Source organism: Felis catus, chromosome A1 (genome assembly GCF_018350175.1).
Source record: "Felis catus isolate Fca126 chromosome A1, F.catus_Fca126_mat1.0, whole genome shotgun sequence".
Lineage (NCBI taxonomy): Eukaryota > Metazoa > Chordata > Mammalia > Carnivora > Felidae > Felis > Felis catus.
The window spans coordinates 213,998,911-214,018,195 of record NC_058368.1 but is presented as its reverse complement, the minus strand read 5'-3'; the positions used below and the strand labels follow the sequence as shown (position 1 = coordinate 214,018,195).

Sequence of the window (19,285 nt, the reverse complement as noted above, 5' to 3'; positions counted from 1 at the left end):
TTCTTTAGTTGAAAAAGTTCTTTTAAGTTCCTTAGACTGCCTTTGCACTTTGTAAATGAGCTGGTTTTGCATGGTAGACTTTAATATTTGTATATAATTCCAACTGTCAAGAATACTATAATATTAAAAAAAAAAAAAAAGGTCCAAGACCCAGTGATTGGTCCACTTATTTAAAGTAGTATCAGAAACAATAAAATGATGTGTAAAATCCTTTAGTTAGCTATAATAGGATTATTTATGATGCTTCCAGACCATATCAGAAACTGCCAAAGATGACAACATTTGTCCGTAGAGCTTTGAGCTCATTCAAAATAACAGATAATAGTTTTAGTATTTAGTGAATAAATTACCCTTCTTTCTTCTATGCCCCTATATGAAGGCTGCTGGGTGGCAAAAAAAAGCTGTGATTCACTATTACCCATCTCCACACTCTGCTACTGTTTCACACAAAGAATGTGATGGCTGAACAGTAGAATGGAGGGGTGCAGGGGCAGGGATGGGGGTGATACCACTGAACAAAGACTGAATATAAATTCATTATTCACTTATCTTAATTCCAAATTATCCTCCTTCTAATAAACTTTGGAGAAATACATAAATAAAAATTAAAATGGAAGAGAGGTTTCTTTAGTTAGAACATAATAATAATGAGCAGTAAGATAAATGTGGGTGCATCTGATTTAAACTCTGAATCTGCGGTTAAGAGAAAAGCTCTATTCCTAAGACTCACATTCCAAAAGGTCTGCCAAGGTCTTGGTCCTAAGGGCCACAGGTCTCTTGGTCTTGTCATTGGTGATGGCATATTCCTGCATGCCCAGCTCCTCTGCTACCTTGGCTTGAGTTCTGTTATTCACCAAAGAGCTTCGCAACAACTGGCCAAAAGAAAGTGAGATACATTTAGAAACCATCTCACTGTGGTCTCCCTCCTGCTCCTGTGTTGGGCCCAACTAGCCCGAGACCACTTCACAGGCAGGGGCACCAAGGTAAGCAATGGTTTAAGTCCTCAACTGCTATCCCCAGGCTGCCGTGACAAACTCCATATGCTTCTAGCTTCTCCTTAATAGCTTACTCTGCTCCTGGATTTTACCTGACAATTTAAACAGTTTATTTAGTTTAGTAGCAGTGAGCTATGCTGGGGGGAGGATACTATACTATGATTAAAGAGCACAGCATCCATTAAATGTAATGCTACTAAGTGAAGGAGTATTAAAAAATTTTTAAGTCAACTTCACTGCAGCATAGTTTACAGACAGTAAAATGTACCCATTTTAAGTATAGTTAGATGAGTTTTGACAACATTCTACACTTCTGTCACCTGAAATAGGTTCCACGTGCCCCTCTGCAATCAATCAGTCCAATGCACCACCTACCAGGCAAACTTGACCTGCTTTCTGTCACTGTACATTAGTTTTAAGGGAGTATTTTTAGAAGCCTAAAATAAACTTCAAGTTTCACAGCACTGATGTTAAATTATATATTACAGGATTTGGGGAAGTAATGTTTTAGTAAGTATTATTTAAAAATCTTTCAATTATTTATTTATATTTTTACTTTTATTATTTTAAAAATGTATATAATATATCCTGAGTTATAGTTTATCAAATTGAGACTGTCTCTAATTATATTAAAATATGATTTTCATATTTCAACTTTAAGAATTCAAAACAAAAATTCTAGCAGAAATTTTAGTCAGCAAAGAGTCCTCTAAGCACCATCCTAAGCAATAACATTAAACAGTGCATGAAAATTATACAACAAACCCTTCACAGAGGTGCCCATAAAACAAGCATGGTTTAGGATTTCAGCATTCGCTAACCACTCACTAGAGGAAGGTGGGGAGGGTGGCTAGGGAAGCGGGTAGAAGCCAAGATGGACCAAACAGAAGCTGAAAGTAATTATTATCCCCAAATCTAAGATTTCGGGGAGTAACATACCTAAAGCTAGAACTCTTCTTACAACAGCTAGAACAAATTCTTGATCTATTACAACAATCCCTTCCTGCTGAGGAAAATCGGTGACACCAGGGCCAAGGAGCAGGAAGCAGTTGTGGGCTGTGCTAGTATCACACCCCTACCATTCCACGTCGCACTTTATTAGATGCAAGTTTTATGCTCTGTGGCTCCACAGTGTCAACTGAGCTTATGAAAATCAAGATTTATTCTCAATGCCTGAGATTGCATCCTTGACAATAGATAAATAAGAAACAATATGTTCTTAATTTGCCTGACAGTGATGCATGAAGTAGAAATACAACTTGATCTTCATAAGCCATGCTTGCTGCTGAGTTACAGACTATTATTCTTTGCCTGTCTCTGCCCCCTTCCTCCTCCTATTTCCCCCAACTCTATCTTTTTTCTCAATATAGTAAATGTTTCATTAAAATTAATATCCACAGAGAAGCTCAAAATTAAAAAGGCTTACCATATAATGTTAATAAAAGACCCAACCAATAAGAGCCCACTAGCCTAATATCTTGTAATTACAGAATAACTGAACTGGAAGAGAGAGATCTTTTTTCATTTGGATTCCCAGTTGGGAGGTGGAGGGGAGGCAGTTCTCAAAGCAGAGGACAGGGGGGAATAGAAGGGCTATTTTGAGAATACAGTTATGCTGAGCAAGTTGGGTTCTCTCTCAGTATATGCTTTGGTGAGAAGACAAAACTCTAATTTAGGTTGCCTATACGGAGATTTCAGGCCTCAAAATCAACAAGCCTAATGAACACATAAGCACACACAAAACACCATACATCTCAGGTTACCAGACTGCCACGGCTGCCTTCCAGAGTCAGGGCTCATTCTTCACTATTATACAGTAATGCTGTTTGATGGATAAGGAGGAAAACAGTGAGGATGCTAACAAGTGCTTCTGGTTTCACCTAAGATACGCCCTGACAGGTCTTGAAGCAGTAGGGTGGCCAGCAGAAAGTGATCTTCAAGTTCTTGCCAAAACTAAGAGCCTAAACCAGAACTCAGTGTGGAAGAAGGAAGCTATAAACCATCCATATTTTTAGAGTCAATTTAAATTTAGAAGATGGGAAGGACTTTCTCTTTACCTAAACAACAAAGTCCGAATGGCAGTTCTTTAAATGACAGCTTGTATCCTTGGCCTCTGCTGAACCCTACTTCAGAATGAATCATGCCGTTTGCCAACAAGTGGAATCAAGGTGGGGTCACAAGGCAGAAAACCACCTGGAGTTATGGCAGTTCAGTGTTAACAGCTGTGGAGCCCAATTCTGTGCCAGGCACTATGCTGACAGCTAAAGACCCCAAGATGATTGACACACCATTGCTGCTACTATCCAGGGAAGCCACGCGAAATGGCCATTGTGATGCACTGTGGTAGCTGCTGTGACAGCACAGAGGTCACGGTGCATGGAGGCACTCCTTTCTACCTCAGCCTAAAGGCCTCCTGGAGGACCTGGCCCCTGAGTAAAAACACTGCAGAGGCTCGCTGACCTGGCTGTTATATCAGAATCATAAGGTGCTTCTGAGATACTGGTGCTCAGGCCCCTTCCAAGAACCAAGGAATTAGTATTTCTGGGGATACAACTTGGCCATGTGCACGTAGGTGGATTCTGACAAACACAAAATCAGAACTGAACAAAGGAAAGAGTCTGCCAGAGGGTGGGTGCTACGGTCTGAATGTCCGTGCCCCCTAAAAATTCCTATGTTGAAATCCTAACCCCTAAAGATGATGGCATTAGGAGGTGGGGCCTGTGAGGTGATTAGGTTATGAGGGTGGAGCCCTCACTGATGGATCAATGCGCTTATAAAAGAAGCCTCAGAGAGACCTGTAGCCCCTTCTCCCCTGTGAGAACACAAGGAGGAGTCTGTGACCTGGAAGAGGGCCCTCACTTCACCATGCTGGCACTCTGATCTTGGACTTCCAGTCTCCAGAACCGTGAGCAATAGATTTCTATTGTTCATAAGTGGTTCAAAATACTACTAGTCTGTGGTATTTTGTTGTAGCAGCCTGAACAGATTGAGACGCTGGGAAAGGGTTTTCCAGGAAGAGGGAACAGCTTTGGCAAAACAAGGCACCATGACACAGCAAGGTGATCACTGGGTGGGACTGGAGGAGAGGTCAGAGCTTCCAGAGCGGAGTCGGGAAGCACTGATGCAGGCGAGGCCAGCTGGTCTCTGGGGAAGTCTTGCAGGTCATATAAGGAAATCTGTACTTTCCTGTAGGGGAGGAGGAATCCCAAAAAGTGTCAAATGGGAACAGGGGCAAGGTAATTTTTTGATTTTAGAAAGACTGTTCTGATGAACAGATTTGAATGGGGCAAGATACGAGGTTGGAAAACCTGACGACATCGATGCTATAGATCATTATTTTACAAAGAGGAAATATCTGCTTTTCATTTTTTAGTAGAATGCTAGAAAATTATATTAAATACCCAATTAAGCATGAGACAGTTATTAGAGTGTTTTGTGAACAATGCCTTGCATTAGATGTGGTAGTGAAAAGCAAAACATTTGGCAGCAAGCTTCCTGGGTTCCAACTGTGGCCCTACCACTTCCTGGCTCAGTGACCCTGTGTAAGTTACTACATCTCTCTGAGTTTGTTTCCTCATCTATAAAATGGAGCAAGCAGGCACCTGGGTGGCTCAGTCGGTTGGGCGTCCAACTTCAGCTCAGGTCATGATCTCACGGCTCGTGAGTTCGAGCCCTGCGTCGGGCTCTGTGCTGACAGCTCGGAGCCTGGAGCCTGCTTCGGATTCTGTGTCTCCCTGTCTCTGCCCCTTCCCTGCTCATGCTCTCTCAAAAATGAATAAACGTTAAAAAAAAAAAAAATTAAATGGAGCAAGTAGTACCTACTGCACAGGCTTGTAATGAATCACAGTGCAATGGCTGGCAATAAACACACAATAATGTTGTGTGCCACAATAATGTGGCAATAAACACACAAGAAATTTGTGTTAGCCGCTATTGTTACCCACAGTAGCATCATCATTATTAGGAAAGATAAGCTCACTCTTTGGTTACAAGAAAAGGGTTCTTTAAGGTTCTAGAAATTCCTCTGGATTTTTCTTCAACACAGATGTTCTAGATACCTGTCTACTTATTGTCTTCAAAGCTTTCCATTTTAGCAAGTGGTAGGCTGCCCTTAAAAACTATTTCTTTAAACCCCACCCACAAAAGACAAAATTTTACTTGAAAAAAATTTTTAAGTTTTATCTTGAGAGAGAACGAGTGTGTGTGCACCTGTAAGCCAGCAGGGGAGGGGCAGAGGGAGAGAGAATCCCAGGCAGGCTCCACGCTGTCATCACAGAGCCTGACTTGGGGCTCGAACTCACAAACCACACATCATGACCTGAGCCAAGATCAAGAGTCAAATGCTTAACCAACCAACTGAGCCACCCAGGTGCCCCACAAATTATACTTGAGATCAAGAGAAAAAATGAAGATGGAGTTAGGACTCTCTGTGAAGCTGAGAAGATGGCTGAGCTCCTGATGCAATGGCAGGCCCAGTATAAATATCACACACCTTGAATTCTGATTTTGAGAATCCAGGATGTTTTTTATTATCTCAGCACAGCAGTCTTTCATAATTAAACTTAACTTTTAATAGGAAAAAGGTTTACTGCTTTAAAACAAACAAAGAAACATATTGGCATTCTTCCTTCAACTTCTCTATTCACTCTCGATTCTAAAGAGGAAGCGACAGCTGTGGGACATGAGCAACCAAAGAGGGCCACCTAGTGTAAAATAAGTAGACTGTGATTTATTATTTTACGGGCTTTAATATAAGAGCATGGGGTGAACGCAGAATATATTATTAACAGTGACAGTGATGTGCCACACAGGTCTATTATACCAAGAGTAGTAGCCAGATGGTCTCCATTTCCTATGATAACTAAAGAAAAGGTACACAAATGCTAGCAGGCAAAATGCAGGTCAGATACAAAGAGGCAAATTATGTCAGTGACAGAGAAATTCTCAAATAGGAGGCTGTGGAATCTATCCTCTCAAAGAGATCTTGTACATAAGATCCGTGTTTGTCCAAATGATTTATGTTTAGTGCTGTCTGGAGGCAGCAGAGAGGGATGAGATCACTGTTTCTCAAACTTTTTATTTGTAATCCTTGCTTTCTCATTATTGCAAAGCACTCCTCTAAAAGCAAACAGAATTTTCTGCACATTCACCTCACTGACGCACACAAATGAGCACAGTACCTTGCGCATAGTAGGTATGGGGTTAACAACTATTTTTAGCTCAGGAGCACAGAGGAAAGGCTAAGAGGGAGGAATGATCTAGAGGGAAGAACAACATGCAGGTTTGAAACTTGCAAGTGTGACAAGACAGGCATCTGGTCTGAGTTAACGCTCTTTGTTACCCTCTCACTACTTACCTAATCCCTACCCTGAAAAACAAATACTTCAGTCTATGAAATGAACCTCAGTCATCCTAGTGCAACTATATATGCCTGATATTCCTTCCCACGCAGGACTTTTTGAATATCCAACTCCTACAACACTATGTTTTTCCCCATCAGCATCCAAAACTTCCCATTTCATTTGCTCAGCTGTCCTTCTTCTCTGTAAAACAAGTGTACAAAGAAATGGTTCAAAGCTAATGAATGCCTCCCAGTGTAAATTAATGTAGTTGTATGTTCTTTAATCCAATAATGAATAATTTGCTATTTCCCTCATACAAATGCAACTGTAGCAAGTAATCTTCAACAAAATTTTAAATGAATTTTAATCTTTAGACATTCATAAATAAGTTTTCAGCCTCCTTCTTTACACATAAGACAACATGCCACTTATCCCTCCAGTGCCACTGCTACTTCCCTCTCTGTACAACTTAGCTGCCCACAAAACTCTTTTATTTACTCATCAAATATGTATGGAAAGCCTACCGTATGGCTTGGGCACACAGTGATAAATAAAAACATGCTCTCCCAGAACTTCCAGGCTAGTGAGACAGGCAAACTGAAAAAAAGTGCCAGGAAAGAAAAGAACGTGGAATTCTGAGTGGGCAGGAGGGCATCCAGGAAGGCTCTCCTTGCATCCAGAAGTCAAGCCAGAACTGACATCTAAGGGAAGAGTAGGAGAGACCACGCAGATGGGAATAAGGGCTGGAAGCAGAATATTCTCCAGAACAAGAACAGTACATGCAAAGCCTGATGGCAGGAGGGGGCTTGGAGGAACACAAAACAGGCCAGCGTAGAGGTGCACAATGAAAAGAAGAATATGTGATATGAGGTGGACAGCTGGGCAGGCACCCTGGGCCTTGCTTACTCTTTAGTTACTATCCAAAGAATAAACAAAAACCGCTGGACTGGGATATGACAATCATTCATTGAGCATATTTGCAGAACAATGATATACCAACTCCCAAGGACCCAGGGAATCAGGAATGAAGAAAACAGACAAAAACTCTTGCCCTCAAGGAGTTTATACTCTGATGAGAGAAGACAGTAAACAAGTAAAATACATAGAAAATGCCAAGGAGAAAATGGAAATGAGGTTTCAGGCTGGGAGACAGGGACTAGGGACAAGGGGAAGAGGTCACTATAAGTTAAAGGCATCACTAGTAAGATAGCATTTGAACCAAGACCTGAAGGAGATGGGGGATTTAGCCACAGCATGTGCAAAGACCCTGAGGCAAAGGTTTGCTTAGTGTCCTGCAGAATGGCACAGAAGCCAATGTGAAGAGTCTAGGAGAGACAGAGACAGCATCAGAGAGGCAGGTCATAGGGTCTTGTAGGTAACAACTATGTCTTTTACCCTTGAGACAGGAAATCTTTGGAAGGTTTTTCACCAAGGAGGTTGTAATCTGACTTCCTTTTAAAACAGTCCCTGTAGACGATGTGCTAAACACAGACCGAGGGCTGGGAGGCGGGAGGGTGGGGGGGCGAGAGGGGGGATGGACCAGTTGGGAAGCTATGGTTATAATTTAGGGAAAAGATAATAGTAGCCTGGACCAGGGAGTTAACAGTGGAGCTGGTAAAAAGTAGTCACGTTCTGGACAAAAATTTAAAGTAAAATCAACAGGACGCTAGTGGCTAATAGGTATAGCATGAAGAAAAGAGGACAGTTATGGATGACTTCAAGGTTTTCCCCCTGAGCAAATACAGAATGAAAGAGTCCTTACTGATATGGAGCACAGCTAGAGAAAAGCAGGTTTTGGGGTGAAAAATCAGTTTTGTTTTGGCCATGGAGATGGCCTAAGAGAAATCCAACTAGGGATTCCAGTATATCTTTACATCTAGGTAGTCAAGTGTACTTGGAGATACAAAAGACCTGAGTGGAGTTAGGGGGAGAGGTACAGGCAGAAGTATTCAAAGCTATGAGATTACTCAGAAAAGAAACCAAGAGAAAAGAGAGGAGGTCTGAACAGGGGCACTCCAACATTTAGAGGCTGGGGAGATAACAGAAATGACCAAAGTGAACTGAAGGTGAACAGCGAGCACAGTCACAGGAGGTCTGCTGTGAAAAGACGCCAGCCACCGCTACAGCATGAGAATGCATCACTGAGTGGGGGCAGGAGTGCATACAGGAAGGATACAGGATGAGGAAGCTATGACACTGTCAACAGGCCTGAAACCTGGGCCGACTGAAGGATTTCCGCTGAGACGACACGCACCGTGGGGGAGCACACAGCTGCAAAGGCCAGTTCTGCAGACAGCTGCGAACATCTCGGGGAAATCTGTACACACTGCACTGCCTAGTGCTTGGTATAAACACACCCTTAAGATCATATCCTTTGTGGGGCACCTGGGTGGCTCAGTCAGTTAGGTGTCTGACTTCGACTCAGGTCATGACCTCACGGTTCGTGGGTTGGAGCCCCACACTGGGCTCTGTGCTGGCAGCTGGGAGCTCGGAGCCTGCTTTGGATTCTGTCTCCCCCTCTTTCTGCTCCTCCCCCGCTCATGCTTTGTCTCTCAAAAATGAATAAATGTTAAAAAAAAAAAAAAGATTGTATCCTTTGCAATTTAATAAATGCCACCTCTTCTAATGGGGTTTCTTTGTCAAGCATATTCCTGTACCATTTTGCTAGTGATGCAGAAGTTGCTACAGTGGTCCAGGTGACAGGCTGGTTGAGAGAATTTAAGTGATGAGGACGAGGTGGCTACTCAGGAAGTAACGACATCAGGACTCGTGATTGGTCTAGAATATAGGAAATGGGTGGAGGGAGGAATCAAAGATGATCCCTAGATTCCTGACTTGCAACACCAGCTGGCTGATGCTGCCATTCAGTTACTCAGCAAATACTAGAAGAGGACCCAGGTGCAAGAAGACCATACATTCTGTCTTGGACATGTGGAGACACTGAGAGGGCAGCCACAACAGCTTAGACAAAAAAAAAAAAAAAAAAAATAGGACTGAAGAGGTCCCTGTGGGCATCACTGCCCCTAGAGGGGACCTGATGGTGTGGACACAGAAAAGACTGTCTGGGAGAGGCTCTCATGAGAAGAGACAGGGCCTGGGAGAGAGCCTTTCAGTTGCTGGAATATCCATCAGCTGCACAGGAGGCTAACAGAATATGGCTATGGAGATGAGAGGAAAACCAGGAAGTGCAGTGTCACAGAAGCCAGCGAAGGGCAGTGTTTCAAGCAGGTGGGGGGGAGGGGGGGGAGCAACTGCAGCAGCACCGATGAGAGTTAATATCTTTTAAAATATGTACTCAACTGATGACAGATCATCTTTGTTTTGCCAGCAGATCTGTCAGTCCTATCGATTTCTACCAAAGCTTTCTGTGAATATAGTTAATAAAACCGTCATATCATAATTTTGTCATTTAACATCTTTCTAATAAGCTATTCAAAAATTCTCTAATTTTAAGACAGCAAGGCTGATAAACACACTTTAGATAAAACTATAGTTATGGCACTGAAGCACTTCGGGAAAGAACATAAAACTGGAGTCTTTAGTTCTGGTTTTACCTTCTCTAGACCTTGGGCAGGACTTGTGCCTTTCTGAGTTTTGGTTTTATTATATGTTCAATGTGTACATGTGTGCAATGACCAAGATAGGAAGCAGTAAACTTGTCTATAGCATCCCACCGCCACAAAACCCAAGAGTTCACAGTTAATTCTGCAGGAATACAAGGGTAAATGAGTGTGTTGAAGTCATACATTTTCTACATTTTGGCCTCTATGTGGCCAAAAAATGAATTACTACTTCAAGCCATTTGGCTTGGTTTGGTAATTTCTCAGACCGACCAGATACTCTGACAGCTATAAAGTCTATTCCCTAATGGAAGACACTGAACAAGCAGTTATTGATTCCCTAATGTAGAACAAGATACTAGACACTAGTTTATTTCTGGTAAATACTCCTATGTTCTTCAGAATTTAATATTAATTCAAGAGGAAAATACTTCCTTGTCCATCCAAAAGTAGTTAACTTCAAATGGTCATCAGACTGTTATTTTTTATATGTTTATTTATTTATTTTGAGAGAGAGAGTGAGCGAGCAAGCATGAGTGGGGGAGGGGCAGAGAGAGGGAGACAGAAGCTCAGAAGTGGGCTCTGCATTGATAGCAGAGAGCCTGATGCAGGGCTCAAACTCACAAACCATTAGCTGATGACCTGAGCCAAAACCAAGAGTCAGATGCTTAACCAAGTAAGCAACCCAAGAGCCCCTTAAGTTAAATTTAAAAGAAGTGTATTGCTAATTTCCCATATAATAGTACATGGGGCATAGTAAGAACACAATGCTCACTGAGTGAGTGAATAAAAGACCACATTTTGTTAGGCTTAGAAATTTCACTGAGAAATTATATCTAAACACAGTTAAATCACCATATTCTCCCTAATTCCAATATTTGTGTCTCACATAAACTATTTCCAGTGTTCACAGTTGCAAAGATAAGATCCAATTCTATTCAAAGCAAAACATGCATAAAAATTGTTGAGATGCAAACTATGAAAGACTTATTATTTCTTCAATATAATAAAGAAGAAAATCTACACTAACAAAATATCTTAGAGCATACTACTGTTTTTCTTGGCCCAGGAATGTATTTGTTTTCTCAATGCCCAACTCTAGAGGGGCTTCCAGATATGCTTTGTTCACCATTCCAGATATATTATTGATCAGTTTCATGGAGTAAAAACAGTACGCAACAAATAAAAAAGCTCAATACAATTTTATAAAATAAAATAAAAATGAGAGAAATGGGGGCTGTTTCACTTTGTTCATTAAATCAAACCTTGCCTACGTCCCTTTCAACTCCACCCTGGATCCAGCCAAACTCATTCCCTACTGTGTCTCTGTCTTCTGGTTTTTCAGGTTGTGCCCTTATTTCAGTACGCCCATGTTGTGGTGTGTCTTTGCACAGAAATTTCTTCCCACTAACTCCTAATGGCCCAATCCTATTCGTATTTAAAGGCTCAAAGATCATCATATCCACGAAGCCTTCTTAGAAATCACAGATACAATAAAGCTTATCTTTTCCTAAACAGCACAAGTGCAGCAGTTTACCTATGCTCTTCATAATATTCCATATGGTTCTTTCCTGCATTTAGTTACAATTACTTACTTCTATTTTTCATAGTGCACATGTATGGGTATGCATACACATATAACACACATATACACCACGTATACACACACACACACACACACACACACACACACACACACACACACACACACACACAGAAAGACAATTTGCAGTTATTGCCTTACATTTTTCATTGCTGCTAATAGTTTTTAAACTCCTTATGGATAGATTGGTGTAAACTAATATTTGCTCTTCCCATGAAGCCTACCTCAATGTCTTGCACAGAGTAGGTAACCATTAATGAAGACGTATAAAATGAGTTCTTCTCGTAAACTGCTTTGTATACAATTTGCATAACGAAATGAACAAAGCCATATACTATGCTAACGTCACCAAGAATTAAGTAATCAATTACAGAAATATATATCTGGCTCTTCCAATCTTCACTTTATTATATAGCAATCTTACTGGAGGGAATGATTTAACACAAACTCACAGTTAAGTGTCCTTCATGATGATCTGGGAAATGAATAAACAAGTACTCAGTGGCTACCAGCTGCATTATGGAATCACCTAGGAATTCCATCCTCTGATTGTGGCCTCTGGAAAAAAACATCAATGCAGAAGAGATCAATAGGCATTTGTATTATTAAAAAAAGAAACAGAATTTTTAAAAAGACATGATTTTAAAAGGCAATGTATTCACCTTGCTTTAAAGCACAAAATTAAATACAAGTCCCTAAGGCCTCTCAATTGAGGAGAGATCTGAGTCAATATAGATTGGGTCTTGAAGAAGAAAGTGAGCACCATCTTAGGATTACAAAACTGCTAAAATAAAGATTGGTAAATGGTGTCTGGTCAGAGGTTAAGGAATATCAACTGAAAAATATAGTACAGATTGTTATCTGCACAGAGAACCCCTATTCAGATGAAATAAAGCAAAAAGGTCCAGAAAAGATTTTTGTTAAATCTTTACTTCTTTATTGAAATATATACTCTATCTGGAATCCAGCTTAAGGACACTAAAAAAAATATCTGTGACAAGAATCTTAAATCTTTACACTTTAAAGATAGCTGTGAATATTTGATTTGGGGGAGAGAAGCCAAAAACAGAATGAAAAACATGCAAAAAAAATAACATTTTGGTTATTTTCCTAATTATTACATTAGCTCATCTCCAAATCACTCATCTAGAGCCAGGGTGGAGGGCCAATTTCAGCCCTTGGTCTGTTTTTGCAAATTTAATTGGGACACAGCCACGCTCATTCATTTACATTTTCTCTATGGCTGCTTTTATGCTACTAGAGCAGAGTTGAATCACTGAAACAGAGACCACATGGCCTGCAAAGCCTAAAATACTTAATATCTATCCCTTTACAGATAAAATTTTTACTTCCTTCACGCTTCTCTTCTACTCTACGAAGAAATAAGATGCACAACAACGAAACCAAAAATATTGTATTGGAACATATCCCAGTGTCTGGCTACTCACCATCTCCTGATGTGACCTTCCTGGAAATATGTTTGAAATCCCAATTCCTTTGAAAGGCATGCAGCAAAGGTTTGGGACTTCCTGTCTAAATGGTCACACTGGGATTACACGAGCAATTCTAACTTACAGGGTCAGATGGTTAAATCCCACAGTTCTCAATGTGAATGCTCTTGCCAGAAGTCGAACATGAGTAAAAATTACTCCAATTGCTTCTTCAAACTCAGTAAGTTTCTGTAGAACTGGAGAAGTCTCAATAAGTTGTCGATCAGTGTTTGGCTCTTGTAGCTGCATGAGAAGAAAATAAATACAAAACTATGTGCAGTGTTTGGTTACAAAAGTAATTATCAATTCTAGGATAGTGTTTTATAAAATTCCTTCTCCTATGGGCAGAAATTTCTGAAATGCCAATAAAACATGGAAGCTTCTTTCTCAACCCTTAGAATGGCAAACAAACCTAATATTTAAAGAGGGCTCAAAAAATATTTTCCAATCTTCTATCAAATTTCAAGGCCAAGTACTGTACACAGATAGTTCAAAATCCCAAGTATTATACTAACTCCCCAAGGAAGAGGCAAAGGGAAGGACTGCTGGTGGAGAATATGTATATCTAGTAACGCAGTGCTTCTCAAACTCTCGTGTTCATTGGAGCTCTTGCAGGGCTTATTACATCCAGATGGCTGAGCTCTACCACCCGAGTTTCTGATTCAGTACGTCTGGAGAAAAGACTGAGAGTCTGCCTGTCAAGCAACTTCCCAGGAGAAAGAGACACAGGTGCTGCTGGTCTGGGAACTGCCCTCTGAGAACCACTGTACTAAAGGAACATGACCTCTGTGTGTCTTCTAGGGACCACCTATTTTGGTAAATGAACACCACTAAAACTAGATTCAGCTTACACTGGAGATTATCATACCACTAGGCAGGTGGCTCCACATAATAATGAGCCTTTAACAATTGGCAGAGAGCAAACACGAAAAGCATAATTAAAGTGAACATTTTCAACAACTTTGGACAATTTCATAGTAATGTTTCTAAAGTTCTTTGAATTAATGCCATTAAAGCCTCTCATGAAAGTTCAGCCACTAGTGATTATTCTTATATATGTATAATGTACATATACACACATGCATATATAAAAGTATGTAGGTATATATATACATGTATACATACATTTGTATATCTCCAAGTAAAACAGAAATACAAGCAAGTACAAAGAATTTTTAAACTGGGAAAAAGAGGGTTACCATACATACATCTTTTAAATACCAAAATCTTGAGCAAAAAGTCATCACATTGTACTAAAATTTTAATTTACAATGTTTTATGCAATTTGAGTCAAAGCCTTCAATTTCCAAGATCCAAAGTAGGTTACAATTTAGCAATGTTCATTTAGTATTTGTTCTTTTTACTAAGCCCAGACTTGACTCCATATTACTTTCTCTACAATAGCATGCAGGAAGATACACTGCAATCAACACATTAAGCTTTGAATATCACTTTTTTTGGGGCAGAGAGGGCACCAAACCACAATCACACAAGGAGATCCTCCTGACTTGAAGGAAGATAACTCCCAGGGCTTTCCCCACCCCATCCCAGAGCACAAATGCAACACAAATGGGTTCATTTTAATATTTGTTCCAAAGTTTTCCAATTCTGCCTAACACCCAGCCTAAAGACATAGTGTCACTGAAGGGAATCAAAGGTTTATAAAAGCAGGAGGGGAAACAGGCAAGCTAAAATAACATGAACCCCCAGATTTCTAAAGCTCACTTCAGACAGGAAGGTCACACTTACTTGGAGTGGGTGGAGAGGATAATTGAGCCAGACTTCACGTAGGTCCTGGAAAACAGAGTGATGCCTTTAATGCTCGAGGGAGCCATTTAACATACTCTGTAGTACTAAATAAAATGCCATTATTTGAAATAGTGAACTATTTCAGATGCTGACTCCACTTATTGCAAATTCAATAGTGCTAGCAAACTAATTTTTTTAAAGTGTATTCACCACTCAAACCGCCTGTAGTGACTCTAATTAGCCTATTAAGCTGGGGAGGAAAAGAGCCACCTCCACCCCCAGAAGTCAAAGATACCTTTTAAAAGTCAGTTACACATTTGCTTAACCTAATACATGGGATTAAGCTGCTGTTTTAATCATATTTTTTAGTTTATCATTCCCTAGAAATGTGTATCAGCTGTGCCTTTTGTAATTAAAACTCATCTCAGATGTCTTTTATTTTAGGCTCTCGTTCATTATCATTTGAGCTGCTTTAAGATGGAGTGGAAAACATCCACATCTAGTGCCTAAACTCTCAGATCTATAAGACCACACTTTTACTGTGGGTCACTACAAATGTTCTCTTGAAATATGGAAATGAGTGGATTTTACGGAGAAGCCCAGTACATTATTTTATCCACTGAGCTAAATCTAGAGGCAGTTATAATTAGAACTTCCTCAGGATTAAAGCGTTTTTCCTTCAGTTTTAGACTCTAGGGAGCCTCTGACTGAATCTACTTTCTGGCCTTGATGTTAGGTTTTTCAAACAAGTAACAAAAGATTTTTAAAAAGAGGGAAGAATCTTTTTTAAAAACTGGGGGGGGGGGGCGGGGCAGAGAAGAATAGGAAAATTTAGTATCACTGTGGCACACATGATGTCCATGTGAAATAAAATATTCAGTGTTTTTTTGGGCAACTTGCATCCCAGTAAAATACACTTAAGAGGTTTTGGGTTTGTTTGTGTTTTGTTGCCAATATTTAAAAAAAAAGCTTAAATATCAAACTGTTTTAAGGCACTTTAGAGAGCTTCTCTTAACCAATAACCTTTCCCTTGAATTCTCTGTAGCATGAATTACGCAGAATGTCACTCCCTTCTTACAACTTTCTCACGTTCTCTCATGCTTTTTTCCTCCTCAAAGCAACAGGCCCAGTGCTGGCACACAGAAGATGCTACTACTAATGTTGATCATATCAACAGTAACAATCAACAGCTATCTCTTCTAACCGACTCTAGTCTCCAATATTTGAAATTCTCAGGAACTTAATTCTAATTCCTCTTTCCCCTTTCTCCTGTTTTTCACTCAGTGACACTGTGATTTCTCCTGAGATGTCTTAGATGTATAACCACTTAACACCTCACACCTAAATTATTTCAACTGCCTCCATTTCCTTTCATCTACCCTACTCAGAGATCAGGTTCTGCCATCCCTTGGTGTGAGAGAAAATAGCCTGTAAAATAAAAACTCCAGACTGGAATTCTAGCTCTACCATCTATTCAAGGCAAAAACCTCTTCCTTCAGTGTGTTCCAGAAAATGCTCACTGACTGCGGAGACATTTATTAATGCAACATTTTTTTTTATTTTGTTCATCGTGCTAAGTGTACTCTTTAATCTTCATCACCTATTTGACCCATCCCTTTACTCACCTCCTCTGGTAACCATCAGTTTGTTCTCTATAGTTAAGAGTCTGTTTCTCAGTTTATCTTTTTGTTTTTCCTTTGCTCATTTGTTTTGTTTCTTAAATTCCACATATAAGTGAGATCTTATGGTAAATGTCTTTCTCTGACTTATTTTGCTTAGCATTATACTCTTTAGCTCCATCCACATCATTGCAAATGGCAAGATTTCATTCTTTTTTATGGCTGAGTAATATTCTTCTCTTTGTGTGTGTGTGTGTGTGTGTGTGTGTGTGTGTGTGTGTGTGTGTGTGTCTTTATCCATTCATCTATCAATAGACACTTGGGCTGCTTCCATAGTTTGGCTATTGTAAATAATGCAATAACATATGCAAGAATGCAATAAACATAAAATAATGCAATAAACATAAAAGTACCTGATTTACACTGATCCCTCCTTTGTCATTTTCACTTCCCTGACTCTATTTAAAATGCCCAGTCATTCTGTCCAAATCAAAGTTGGATCAGTTCACACTAGACCTTCTTTCTTATTACAATAGTATATTACTGATTAAAATCTGTCCTTACCCATTAAAAAAAAGATAGGGGTGCATGTATCTTTTACAATTAGTGTTTTTGTATTTTTTGGGTAAACACCCAGTAGTGTAATTAGTGGACTGTAGGGTAGTTCTATTTTTAATTTTCTGAGGAACCTCCATACTGTTTTCCAGAATGGATGCACCAGTTTTCATTCTGACCAACAGTACAAGAGAATTTTTCTCCACATCCTCACCAACACTTGTTGTTTAGCAACATATTTTTATCAAATACCTATTATATATTAGCTTACTAAAACAAATGAGACACTATTCCTGTCCTCAAAGGAGCCTAGTGGGGGAAAATGAAGGTAAATAAGTATAATTTAATGAACTGAGATCAGTTCTATAATAGTGATATAAATCAATGCAAGGAAAATTCTGCTTGGGGGTATCAGATAAAGCTTCAAAGAAGAGGTAACTCTTCAGATGTATCCTGAATGACATGAGGAATTTGGCAAATCAGCAGAGACTGGCAATCAAAAGCAGGGCACCGTATATGCATAAATAATATGTCTCAAAGAAAACAGGCACAAAAAGGTAACTCCTAATAGGTAGAACACAGGATTTTAGGACAGTGAAAATACTCTATATGGTATTATAATGGGTACATGGCATTACACATTTGTCCAAATCCACAGAATGTATAACACCAAGAGTGAACCCTAAGGTAAACTACGGGACCTTGAGAGATGATGATGTATCAATGTAGGTTCATCAACTGTAATAAATGTACCACTCTGATGGGTGATGTTGATAAAATGGGAGAGGCTAGGAACGTGTGGTGGAGGAGCGGGAGTATGGGAAATTTTTACTCTCAATATGTCTGTGAGCCTAAAACTGCTCTAAAAAATCAAGTCTTAAAGAAATTTTTAATTAAAAAAGGGAATTCCTAGAATGGCACAAAGGGGGAGAAGAAAGGAAACAAAAAATAGATGGGAATTAGATTATGAAAACTATTAAATGCTCTGTTGTATAATACAGGCCTTGGCAGACAGTAAAGAAATCAAAGATCTTAAGCAAGAAAGAAAATAGTCAAATCCATACACTAAAAAGAAGACAACTCTAAATGTAGTGTGAACGATAGACTGGAATGGTTAAATACTTCATGTGAGAAATGAGGAGGGCAAACATTAAAGCAAACAGGAACCAATTCAAGCCATATTAGACACAGGGGTGCCTGGGTGGCTCAGTCAGTTAAGCATCCCACTCTCGATTTCAGTTCAGGTCTTGATCTCATGGTTCATGAGATTGAGCCTCGCATAGGGCTGCACGCTAACAGTGTGGGGCCAGCTTGGGATTCTTTCTCTCCCTCTCTCTTTGTCCCACCCCCATTCATGCCTTTGCAGACACTCTCTCTCTCAAAATAAATAAACAAACATTAAAAAAAAAAAAAAAGACATACTAGGGACAGAATTGATAGAAGAGTCTGCAACTCATAGAGATAGGAAGGAAAAAGCTTCAGGACAAAAGAAGATCGTAAGGTTTTCAGTTTAGATGATAAAAGTAAAAGAGGTGAAATACGTTTTAGTATTAAGGTGATGAGTTCAAACACTAAAAATGTTGAAATGAGGTATGTACCCACATGAAGTTGCCCAGGGGCAATTTGAAAAGACATCCCAATCTCTGGGGCTCCAGAGAAAGGCCAGGGAAGGAGATATTGGGACAGACACGTAAAGACAAAAAGGGGGTGGGAAGGGAATGGGAGAATATGAAAGATTACATAGTAATCTCTCCCTATCTTTCCAAGAAGCCATTGGGACGATCAGATTGCAACAATGGATCTGAATGTATTGGGAAACCATGAAGGGCTACGCAAAGATGAAAACATGGAACCAGGAAAAACAGTCTGGGATGAAAGAGTGAATGAATATCAGACCAGGCTGAGAATGCAGAAACAGTCCCGCTGTCAACAGGGCTAGGGGGACGACAGACATAAAGCCTACTGCAAAGATGGCAGGAAACTATGTTTCCCTCAAGGTCTTACAGCCGCTGTAAAATGCCAGAAAAGACACCCTCTTTGAGGGACCACTGCTTTTCTGCCGATGTTGCCCTCTGACCTGCTTTGCTATGTCTTCTCCTCTGAATAAAGATTACTGGGGACACTATGTTAACTTGCCCTTGGCTCCTGACAGCACCCAATCCCAAATTAATCCGTGGCTGCCTTTTTTTTTTTTTTTTTTTTTTTGAGAGAGAGGGAGGGAGGTGGGGGAGAGAGGGAGAGGGGGAGGGGGGATGGAGGGGGAGAGAGAGAGAGAGAGAGAGAGAGAGAGAGAGAGAGAGAGAGAGAGAGAGAATGAATCTCAAGCAGGCTCCACACTCAGTGCAGTACCTGACGAGGGGCTCAATCCCACC

The 19,285-nt window shown here is 40.1% G+C and overlaps 1 protein-coding gene and 1 long non-coding RNA gene across 13 annotated transcripts in view; one reads left to right on the top strand and one right to left on the bottom strand.

Moving 5' to 3' along the window:
* The window catches only part of DROSHA (drosha ribonuclease III), a 201,905-nt gene that overhangs the window by 83,420 nt on the left and 99,200 nt on the right, over positions 1-19,285 (bottom strand). For all 11 annotated transcript variants that reach the window (XM_045038429.1, XM_045038420.1, XM_045038401.1 and 8 more), the window contains 4 exons: positions 14,740-14,784; positions 13,076-13,233; positions 11,953-12,058; positions 731-872 (listed from right to left, as the gene is read on the bottom strand). In XM_045038429.1, coding sequence (XP_044894364.1) covers positions 731-872; positions 11,953-12,058; positions 13,076-13,233; positions 14,740-14,784 — 451 coding nt within the window. The remainder of the gene's footprint in view (positions 1-730; positions 873-11,952; positions 12,059-13,075; positions 13,234-14,739; positions 14,785-19,285) is intronic.
* LOC123380385 lies at positions 2,832-19,038 on the top strand. 2 transcript variants are annotated; one of them, XR_006586076.1, is made up of 3 exons: positions 2,832-3,480; positions 13,597-13,806; positions 18,681-19,038. It is a non-coding gene; the product is annotated as an uncharacterized LOC123380385 (long non-coding RNA). The 2 variants fall into 2 exon arrangements; XR_006586077.1 differs by lacking the exon at positions 13,597-13,806.